Source organism: Stegodyphus dumicola, chromosome 3 (assembly GCF_044657685.1).
Source record: "Stegodyphus dumicola isolate Sdum_Otavi_A_Nest chromosome 3, ASM4465768v1".
In the NCBI taxonomy this organism is placed as follows: Eukaryota; Metazoa; Arthropoda; class Arachnida; order Araneae; family Eresidae; genus Stegodyphus; species Stegodyphus dumicola.
In genome coordinates, this window is record NC_140770.1 from 181,194,874 (window position 1) to 181,206,686 (window position 11,813).

The 11,813-nt window shown below is 28.7% G+C and overlaps 1 protein-coding gene across 2 annotated transcripts; it reads left to right on the forward strand.

Moving 5' to 3' along the window:
* The first annotated feature begins 203 nt into the window (after positions 1-203).
* On the forward strand, positions 204-10,082 carry LOC118188428 (uncharacterized). Of its 2 annotated transcripts, none has more exons than XM_035358867.2 (5): positions 204-360; positions 3,498-3,627; positions 6,409-6,554; positions 6,705-6,840; positions 9,776-10,082. In XM_035358867.2, the coding sequence occupies exons 1-5, from the start codon at positions 324-326 to the stop codon at positions 10,023-10,025; spliced, it is 699 nt and encodes a 232-aa protein (XP_035214758.1). In that variant the 5' UTR covers positions 204-323; the 3' UTR covers positions 10,026-10,082. The 2 variants fall into 2 exon arrangements, with proteins under 2 accessions (XP_035214758.1, XP_035214759.1); XM_035358868.2 differs by having other exon boundaries at positions 214-360; positions 3,501-3,627.
* Positions 10,083-11,813: the final 1,731 nt, after the last annotated feature.

The following is an 11,813-nucleotide window of genomic DNA, read 5'->3' on the forward strand; positions in this document are numbered from 1 at the left end:
ACAAAAACAAGCATGTGGGTAGGAAAGGTTGGCATTAGATCATGAAACCTCAAACAATAGCCCAACATGCATGTGACGCAGTTCGCTTAACTTCCCATGAATCTGTGCTCCAGGAAAGCTAGGATTGAAATCAAATTTTCCTCACTTGTTTTGGGTTCAAGATTAAGAAATGAAAAAAAGAAAAATAAAACACGTGTTTGTGACGTTCAAGTGGACGTCTCTCTTTCAGAATTTCCTTAAGTAACACATAAAAAGGCCGTTGAGGTAAATTTTTGTAGATTCGTATAGGGACACATCTCCTTCTTATCCATCACATTATAATCATGTTGTTTCTAGTTGCGACTGTCGCCTGTCTCGTCGGTAAGTTCATTTTTTGTGATGGAAATGATTAAAATGGTTGACCTTGCACAATAATTTAAATTTTACAAACGTATTTTAAATAGATAATTGTTTCTAAATTCTTTTAGCACATAGTCCGATCCCATTTATTACGTTTAAGAAATATTTAAGATGAAAAGTTCCAGATCTGAAACATGCAGTATAATTTAAGCCGTAAAAATGCGATGCAGAAAAAAAGCTAGAAAATTATTCTAAAACGCCGCAGCTCATTTTTAGATACATGAGCAAATATTTGACTCCATGATACAAATTTAATTTTTATATTATTTCTTATTATTAATTCAGTTTTAATGCTCTTTTTGAGTAAAGTAATTTTCCAAAGCCCCGAAGAAAAGTGAACAGAAAGCTTAAAGCTTTTGTAAAAAAAAAAAAAAAAAAAAAAACTTCTCGTAAATCATAATATTTATAATTAAAATTATTTTCGCTGCTGTAATTTATTTCTGCTCTCATCCTTTTATCCATATTCCATATATGCTAATGATTTTTAAATGTTTCTGTTATATTAAATAGTAATTGTAAGAACTTTAACTTTTCTAAAAGTGTAAATTTGTGTGTGTGTATGTTTTTTTTTTTCCTGACTGCAATTTTATTAAAAATACCGCTTCAGTATTTCATAAACATTAAGGATCATCATAAAAATTTGCGTTAATGTGTAATATTTATTGTTATTACATATTTCTTCAATTACTAATTTAAATATTATAGTACTAACAAAATAAAGCAATACAGAATTATTTTTTAATATCTTTAATTAAAGTTATTAAATATTTTAATAGATTTGGATGATATAATTTACCAACTATTATTCTAGAACGAGATAGCAATTATAGATATTTAGAGTTACAACTTTGAAATATAGATAATTATTTTGAATTTTTTAAATTTTTAATACATTTCTGCTTTTAAAAAGAAAACTGAAAGTTTAAAATCTCAAAAAGAAAACTTTAAGAACGACTTTTAAATTAGAAACAAGTATATTTTAAATATTTTCTTGGCTTTAAATATAATAATATATAAATTAATTTCAACTACTTTAAATGAAATAATGCATCGCTAAATTTAGTTAAATATATTACAGATTTATCGTGCAATAATTTTTAATAAATTTCCCAGTCTTTTAAATACCACTTACTATTTTAGTTCTTGGAAATTTATATTTTTAACTTTTTCATGTAGTAAGAAATCAATAAAATGCTTTTACCTCAGTAAATAACAGTGTTATACACCAGCTATTTTCCCTTAATGATAAAAATAATGATGATTCATTGATTGAATTCAAAACATTCATAAATGCTTTATAAAAATTCAAATAACCATGGAAATACTACTGTTACAATGCAGACATAAAATGAAATAAAACTAAATTTCAAATTATTCCAAAAATTAGCTAGCGACAGCTCTAAAAACCTTTTATAAGGCCAAATCTATTCGATCAAGAGTGTCAAAAGTTACATTACATTATTATTTGGCCACATTACTACCTAGCAGCAACTTCATAGAAGAGTATTCTTATTGATACAATCTCTATTCTCCGAATGTCAAAACAAATGCGTAGATAACGAAACTTTAATAATATACTTCGGGAATTATGTAGTTATTTAAGAAAACATATCACTTGTAAGGCGCAAAATTGAAAAATAGTGTTGTGTGATGTGTTATTTTCATATTTTATGATGACAGGAGATATTTCGCATTTACACGTCGTCCTTCGTGTGCTATAGATCTGTCTCGTGGTTTCGATTTAATGCCATCTTAGAATACTATTTTTCAAAATTTGCTAACTAGTCAGCTAAGAAAGAAAAGTATTTCTTTATCTATTTGACATTATTGTCATCAATTTGGATAGCTTAAGTCTCCGAAAAACTTGCCAATATTTTTCTTATTTAAAATTTGTCTTTTTATCTACTTAGAACATTGTTGTTTTAAACTGAAAATGTAAATAATTAGATAAAGATTAAAAAATAATCAATATAAATTTCTTAATTTAAATTGATTAAAAAATAATCAATATAAATTTCTTAATTTAAATTTGACTGATTAAAATATTAAGGATGTAAATGTCATAATGTGTAAAGTAATTTATACTAGTCTTTTACGAAAGAAGCGACCTTTATTACATCTTCAGAGATTTCTAACATCTTAAAAATACCTTATTAGAAATATCTTTTCAATAAAGATTTGCAAAATTTATATGTGCAAAGTAAAATTTCATGTTGAACGCTAAGTTCATCTGCGTCTAGTTATCCACCAAGCATGTATAATGGAATTATGTTTTTAAATATCAGTTACACATTGTGTCGATGAGAAAAACATTTAAATGAGTTACTTTTAGTAAAATTAAAGACTTTTAAATAAGTTGCTTTTAGTAAAATTTTCTCTTTTGAATATAAATTTTAATATATCCTACATCCGAAACGAGATTCGCTGTAAAAATTGAAGACTATCTAGAAATGCGCCAAATATCACACATTCCGTTTTACAATTAAACCGAAATTAAGAATCTAATACGCTTTTATTTATTAACCCATTCTGGGGTAAAAGTGATACGATGATAAATATTTAATAATATATCAATGAAAGTTTAAAATGTATTAATCTTCTACTGTTTTGGATAATAAGCACAATAAACAAATTTTATACATTTCTGTGAGTAAACAATTGCTAATAATTACGGTTTTCTAATTTTAGATTAGCAAGTCTTACTTTTATTAGTTTTCATTAATAATATTTAACAATTTTTATGCATTTTTATTTAACTTTTTTAAATATGTTACACAGTTCTATGATGTACAAACTACCTTTTACAGAGAAGTAAAATTAGTTATATAAGCATAATTAGTGGCGTCATAAAAACCTAACATGTATGATAATCGATTAGAAACAAAATTCAAAGCACAAAAAAAAAAAAAAAAAAAAAAAAAAAAAAGATAAAGTAAATAAAAGAAGTAATTACACAATATTTTTTTTTTCAAAAATCAGTCAATTTAGAAAATATTAGATCTTAATTTTTTTATATGTATATAGTATGTGTGTGTGTGCTTTTTATACAAAATTTGATAAGTCGTATTATATTTAAGAGAAATTTTATATAATTTTAGCAGCATCCATGCATGGTGTTGCCGCTGAAAGTTGCCATATGCGTGAGGTAGATTTATGCCTTGCAACTGTACTGGTTAGTGCTACTGAAGGTGTACCAGCTACCGATGAAGAAATTGACAAAGTGTGCGAGTAAGTATTTACTTTAGAAACGTAGCTGCTTTTAGTAAATCCTCTAGCCTATAAAAACTGTGAAGAATATTAAAGTAAAATCTTGTTCATTACCTAAAAATAATTTTTTACCTAGCAAATAACTCAATAAAATTTCACTATATTAGTTATTTGGAAAATATTCTTACTTAGAACAATCAGGCAGAATATAGTGCATAACACTGTATGAAAAAAATTCAAGAAGCACTGAAATAACATTAAAATTAGTATCAAGACAACAAAACTTCATATTTAAGGTATTTCGCCTTCTCGACGCAGTGTCTTCGTGATGTAAGTATTGAAACATCCGACTGGACCTCGGAAGACTTGGGGTTCAAATCCAGACGGTAACACGGCTGATTGTTCATGTTTACTGCTTTGTAAAGTCTAAAAACTCTACTGTGCTATAAATTTCTGGTACTTACGTAATAACGCAACCCCACGGTACATTTCGCCTATTTTTTACAGAGGAAATGGTGTTTCCTTTAGTTTTGGAGTTGCAATTTACGATTATAGGGTTACTCAAAGAATTGTTATGCGCGTGGTTGCCGGACTTTGGCGACTTTTCAAAATTTGGCGATTTTTACTGAGCTGGTTGCAATAATAATGAGTACCAGATTTCTTTCTCTATAATTTTAAACAATCATCAGATCTGAAGAACTTATGCTTCTAAAAAAATATCCCGCTGTTTCCAACTATGTACAATTTTATGGTTCTTAAAAAATATAAATTGGTTTTAAAATTAATCTCTTGTAAATATAAATGAAAATTTTGTATTCAGAAAAATAAGTATTGTAATACGCATTATAATTTTTCAAATGAAAAAAATGTGGTTATAAAAGAGTCATAATTAAAATGCCATTAAATTTAATTTTTGTTTATAAATATTTGACAGGATTTGAGTATTGGCATATAAAATGTTTACGTTTTATTTTGCGTGCTCTTTAAAAACCAGGTTACCTACACTTGATTACCTAGTTATTTACTTAATTATGTACATTTTTCAGTAATGTAAACTTAAATATAAATTTACTGAACATTTAACATGAGTTTGATAAAGAAGCTCACATTAAAGTAAAATAGTTGTGGAAAGAAAGTAAAATCATTCTTAGTGCTCCTTGTTATGATTAATTAGTCCATGAGGTATCAAGGACTCTACACTGAACAAGATTCAAATCTTTGTCACTTCTCTGTGAAGCTGTAGCTCATAAGTGTCTTACAGTTGCATTAATAGTTGTATTAACTATTTCATATTCCCTCATTAACTAACTCTACAGTATTAGTAATAAACAGTAATGTTAGTTAAAATAGTCGCATTAAATTCGGTAACGCACTGGAGCATTGATAGGCTTTAAGAGACAAATAAGAGCAGTTTTATTTTGATAATTTTTCGGGTAAAAAAAATTAAGCAATTAAAAACTCAAATAAAATTGTTATAATTTTATGCTTATGCATCCCATTTTTACATTTTTTTTCTATTACAACATTTCCAAAATAAATTACGAATTTAATTAAAAAGAACTTTATAAAAAAATAGGTGTTTTGAAATTGTTCCGATATAATTTTTCTGAAATATTTTATATGCTCAAACAGTAGTCATTTAAAATCCGCCGACAGACTTTTCGGCAATTTTATAAATTTTTATGCATAATATTCTTAGCACTACCGTTTTTATTTGAACATTATTTTTTAAATTTATATTCCGTCGTTGTTTCAGAAATAAAATTTAAGGTATATTGAACTGCCAATATTTAATAAGAAAATTAATAAATCTCTGGAGGAAAATTAAATGCCCTAAAATGTTCTTTTTATGAATGTTTTAAAATGCGATTAATCATCCCATTGCGTACTTATACTCTCGATTATTCGGTTGCGAATTATACATGCTTGGCAGTGCCTACTCACGCACACTCAACGCTATGCACAAAAGTGCAAAGAAATAAACACGCGCAAGTTTTAGTATGATCTAGAAATCAGTGCATTGCAACTTTAGGTTTAGGTTTAACGATTGCCTCGTACAGTTTGTTCTGTTACGTGAATAGTCAAATGCATCGTTTGATTGATAACTGGGATTTTTTCTTTCATGCATATATTCGCACATATTTTCTTCTTATGCTTTTAAAAATGGTTTACAGCATTAGAACTAAAATGAATGAAGAACACATTATAAGTGCTAAGCGTTTCAAGTATCAGAAAACACAAGATTAAGAGAATCATACTGAAAATACAAGAGAAAGTGATACTAACAATTACTTCAATCCGAGATAACAATGGCTTCTGTTGAAATTCTATTCCACATCGTCGACCATTGGGGGATCCAAATACAATTAAAAAAATAGCACTTCGAAAAATACGCAGACAAATTCGATAAATATTTAAACATTCTCAAAAACAAAGTAAAATTACTAATTATATTAAGACATAAACATATACAATATGCATGAAAGTTTATAGTTTGAATTATGCGTGACCTGCTTCCGCGGCATTAGCCCGAATAATCTAGAACAGGTTGTTTTCTAGCTTGAAATAACTTGCTGGAAATATTTATTGAAGATATAAACTGCCAAACCAACAGCTAATCACCAAATGCTAAAATGGTGAATGTATAAACACAATTTTTTAGCTAGCGAAAATTTAAATAAACAAAAAATACACACAAAAAAAAAAGTTTAACAGAACCGAAAGAGAACCATTTTCATACTTACTACATGTTATAGTTTATAAAAGCTTTAAATCACATTTTCTTTTTATGTATATTTTTAGGCCTGTCCAAGAAGGTATGGAATGCATGGGTAACTATTCCAAATCTTGCTTCACACCTTTACTGCAAGAGGTATATGATATGGTTATGGCTGAACCAATGAAATATCAAACTCTCATGTGCACACACGGAACAGATGAACGAGCCCGTAAGTATAAAATCTAAATCATCTCAAGCATTATATTATTTATGTCAAATTATTTTCCTGTAATAAATGAAAAATAATTATTCCCCTTTCTTTACACAAGTTATTGTCTCTTTTCTGCAGCCCAATTTTATGATTGTATTTTTTCCTTAGAATATTTGAAGAACGCCCCATGCTTCCAGAAGGTATTGTCCAATGATAACGTTAGGCCCCACTTAGAAGATCTCATGGCTGCCTTAGAGAAAGCAACAGAGTCTAAGTTCCAAGACAGAATTCCTATTATGTGCTGGTAAGTATTTTCTTTCTTCCAGTGTTTAAAACAGAATAATGTTATTATCGGTATGCGTGCGGCAACGACAGCCAAACTACGTTTAGCGTTTCTTACGTAAGAAACATTTTAAGGTATTTTCTTCCTCCTTTCCGCATGTCTTCGGGATGTAATTCGAACCATACTCGACGCGTATTCCAGAGATAAAGGGTCGAGTTCCGGCAACGACACTGTATATTTTTCACGCCTTCTCCTTTGAACAATATTAATTTTTACTCTCTCTCTCTTTTTATCTATTTCTCTCTCTCCCTAATAATGGTAAATTCATAAATTAATTAGAATTAAGTAGACTGACAATAAACAATGAATATTTCGAAATTTGAAAAATTAATACGAAGTAAAGATAAAGTAATCAATTAATAATCTCTACATTAATAAAAGAAAGAGTCCGTGTGTCTTCCGTTCCTGCTGCGCGTAAGCTAACAGACCCATTGCTACGAAATTTGATACATAGGTGCATCTAGACAACAGCCAGTGCATAGACAACAGCCAGTGCACCTCGAAGCGATTTTTTTCAAAATTCGAATCAGATTTCTTTTTTATCTTTTCGATTTTATTGTATCATTTTGAATAGTTTCATTCTTTTAGAAATGTGGTTTTGGCAACAGTTTTTATTCAGTTGTATACTGGACTGCTGACTGTTGAAAATCAGCACTGTTGCCACTTGTAAAAATGAGAGCGATAATTTTGTGCAGTTTTTAAATTTAATGTTTCTTTTGGATACTGGATGTTTGTTGAGAGAAGTTCGTTAATTTATTTATTAGGATAATTAATATCTGTACTAAGGGATATTGTTTATTTCATTGTAATTTTGTTATATGTAATACACTTTTTTCAGGCATTTTTACGGTACATTTAAAAGCCAGACGAAGGCTGGCACGGTAGCAGCTAATAAATAATAAAATAAAGAAAGAAGTTAGTTGCGACCTCTTTTCCTTGTTAAAGCAATTTTCAGTGTGAGCATAATGTTCTCGGAACAAGAGATATATTGCAAGTTGAAAAATTAAATTGAAATCAAAATAATAATATTTATTATAATAAATTAAATAAATCGAAGAAATAAATATAATTTTTTGAATATTTTGCTATATCGTTTCCGCGGTGTATGCAGACTGACTAAAAAATATTCAACCAATCAATTATTGATTGGCTGTCCAGTTACGAAATCGATCAGTTTAAATAATTCAAATTTAACATTTCAAATGATTGTTTGGAATAAAAATACTTCTTACCAATACATTAAAAAATTAATTATTTTATTACAAAAATTTAAGTTAAATTTTAGATGCAAATTTTAATTAAATAAATATAATGCTGAGAATGTCATATCCCAGATTACAATTGCATTTCATATTACAATATAAATAACAATTTTTTAATATTGCATAGATTAAAAAAATATTCCCATTATTTCGCAAAAGAAAATTTAGAATTATATCTTCTCCATTACATTCCTGCAGCAGAATCATCGTGTGTAACGAAATCTTCCCAGAACAATTCTCACTTTTCCTTGTAATCGATACGTTAAAACTTTTTTGAGGCTGAGTTTAATTAAATTTTATTTTGTAAAATAATCGTCATATTATAACTAAAGCAACTTAAAATAAGACTTGGTAATGGTTAAAAATTCTGGAAAAAGCTAACTTATCACTACCTTTTATATTAAGAGTTTGTTTAAATAAATTTAAAATAGACTGCTGACTTAATACTATCTCTGATATTAAAATAAAACCTTTAATAAAAAATGTGGTGTTAATTAGGTAAATTAAATCGGTTGAAATTCATTAAATACAGCAAAGAGTTTAGTTGTTATCTGCATGAGGAATGTTTCAGAAAGGCTTTCTAAAAGTACACTTCTGTCTATATCTAAGGGTCTACCAACGGTGAAGCCATAGGTCGCTAAACACCGATAGTTTGGCATCGGTTCGATTCCAGGCAAACGGGCTAGCTGCCTGAGAATTTCCATGACTTTTCTCAAGTGTTAAGTGTGCATACGAGCCAGTTTCCTTTAGAGAGTCCTTCACGAATGCATTCCTACTCTAAGACGATTAGCTCTTTCATGCTTTGCCGCAATTAAATAAACCAAACCATATTTACCTAAGTATTGATTGGATCGTATATTAGTTAAAAATAGAACTATTTAGCAGCGCAAATAATTAAATACACTTGTTTCAGAATTTATGCTATTACAAGTGGCAATAACTAATTATGACTTTCATTGTGTAATGTTAATGGAAAATTTAGAAGTAAGTATTATTGCTTTCATTTCAATATATCGAGAGGTTAACTGGAACTTTTTATCTTGACATTTGAGCTCAAATAACATTAACATTTTACGCGTATAATTTGATCTCGCTAAATGTCTTTTAGATAGTTGACAAAGTTAATAAAAAATAAAATTTGAAAGCAGATCACCTTTAAATAAACCAAAAAAAATTGCTAGTCATTTTTTCGCTTACTGCATGCTATAGTTTATAGAATTTTAAAATTCTACACCAGTTTTGTATCCATAATTTTAGACCTAAGATAAAATGGTATTAAAATACACAACTTCCTGATAAAGTTAAATTACATGAATAATAAAATACGTATGGTATTTAAGCCTTGAAATGTATTATATATATATATACGTATATATACATTGACATTTATGTATATAAATGTCATAACTTATTCATATTAAACTTTTTCTAATTCAATTATAAAATCTTCCTTGATTGCATCATTGATAAATAAAATGCGAATAAGAACATTTTCTTGTATATTAGGTAAAACTTAAAGAATAATTAATAGCAACAATTTTAAGCATTTTTAGAAATTAAAATTTATTTACTGTCTTACTGAATACTGGTAGTTTTCTGAAGTTTTAATAACGTCCAACTTTCTTTTTCTTCAGTGGAATCCAACGTCTTTTCAAAGTCACCGTCGACATGGTTGAGAAACAGTGTGGCAAGGGTGTCCTAGAAGAAGGCAGCATGTTGATCGGTATGTCAGCTTCTAGCTTGTCGGACGTCTTCTGCAGAGGATACACACCAGATTCGCCAAAATGCGCTCTTCTACCACCATCTGGCACTCCCTCCAAGGGAACAGAATCTAAAGTCCAATTGATTCAATTTATGAACACGGCCCTTGCTAACTGGCAATAAGACTGTAGTATTCCAAAGTTCTTATTTGGTTCAATAAAAATATTGTTTTGTTTTTCATTCTTGGGAATACCTTTTTTCTTCATCAGCTCATTTTCAACAGCAAACTTCAAAAATCTTCATAACCTTCCAGCACGCGCTCTTGGCAATTTTACATGAGCGCGCGCGCGTCGCATTTTTTACGACATCCGTTATTTTACCGTTTTTGGCACGAAAAACGACAGAAATGAGTGAATATTGATAATAAATTTGTTAAGAAATAAAATATTAATCTTATTATTGCAAAATACAAATGATATCACATTCAAATATAAGTAAATTATTTTTAAATTCTTATGTTAGTGAGATGGAAATGCAATGATGTATTTCATTATAGAAAATTTTAAATTTATTATTTAATAATTATATTTTAAAATCGAAGCTAGTTTTAATATTCATCAAAGATAAGTATAGACAATGAAAAAGAAAAACACCTTGGTAGGAAAAAAAAGTAAGTTTAGCCTCTGCAAGGAAATTAACTTCTTACTGGTGACAAAAACGCACTTTAAACTAACTTTAATGCTTTTATTTATTTCTAAAAATTAGAAATAAAAGAAAATAAGGAAAGGAAATCGCTGTTGTTCTCCCATCCAAAGGTTTCCTTGTCTTCCTTTTCTTCATCAGATAATTCTTGAAGAATCCGAGCAAAATCAGCTGGTTGCACATATTCTTTTGCCATGAAAACCGATATAAAATTTACAGAACCAAATGCATTCAAATTAAAATAATACACTGCAATTTATAACACAAACTTACAAAATATTTGAGGAAAAATATTTTCCGAATTTTAATTTGCACTTTCCATAATGTGGGGAAGGATAGAAAGGAGGAGCAGAAATGACCTTCAGACGACTCAGCTTCGATATGCGAAAATTGTGCATTAAAAACTGAATTTGTCGTAAATTTTGCGCATTTTTGCTGGAAGGATATCGTAATATAAGTATTGGATAAGTCTTGTACATGTGTCTAATTGGTATGGTGAATATAATGCATATTACATGGTTAACCTTGTTTTTATGGATAGTTTTCACATCGAAGACTAGTTACAAATTGAGATTATTATCAATAAATTTTATGATAAAATATTCTTAGTATGTTAATTACATCTAGTGAAAGCTATCTGCAGTGAACAAAATACACAAGTAATAAGCTTCTCCCTGTCTTTTTTTTTTTTCATTTAAAAATTTATTAAGCCCCTTAAAATGCTTTATATTGCATCACATAAACTAATTTTTGATCCCATTAGAAACTTCCTTTGTGTGACAAGGCATCACATGATCTTTCATTTCCTTTATTGACTAACTAAATCAAGAATTACATAATTAAATTATGAGCGTAGAGTAGTGTCCAATGAATTTTTGCAGGCTGACCAATGAAATAGAGAAGAGAGAACATTAGGAAACAAAAAACAAAAATCAAAAATCTAAACATTAAACAATAGTAAACTCGTCTACCTATCTTTCTCTATTTGTTTTTGATAAGTGTGTACACACAGTGCATTTAGAAAAGAGTCTTAGTGCTCGGCTCGCATTAAATGGAAGAAACTAAAACCAGATTAGAATAGGAAAAAGAAAACAAATAAGAAGTAGAAAACAATATCCGACTTCTTAACCTTCAATAAGCAAACCTTTATAAGTCTATATAATGCTTGGAATTTTCGTATAATTTCTTGATTCCCTCGTAGAACTAATCTTATGGAATATTGATTACTGGAAGTAACTGGTTGTAATTTTATGAATCTTGTCGATCCTA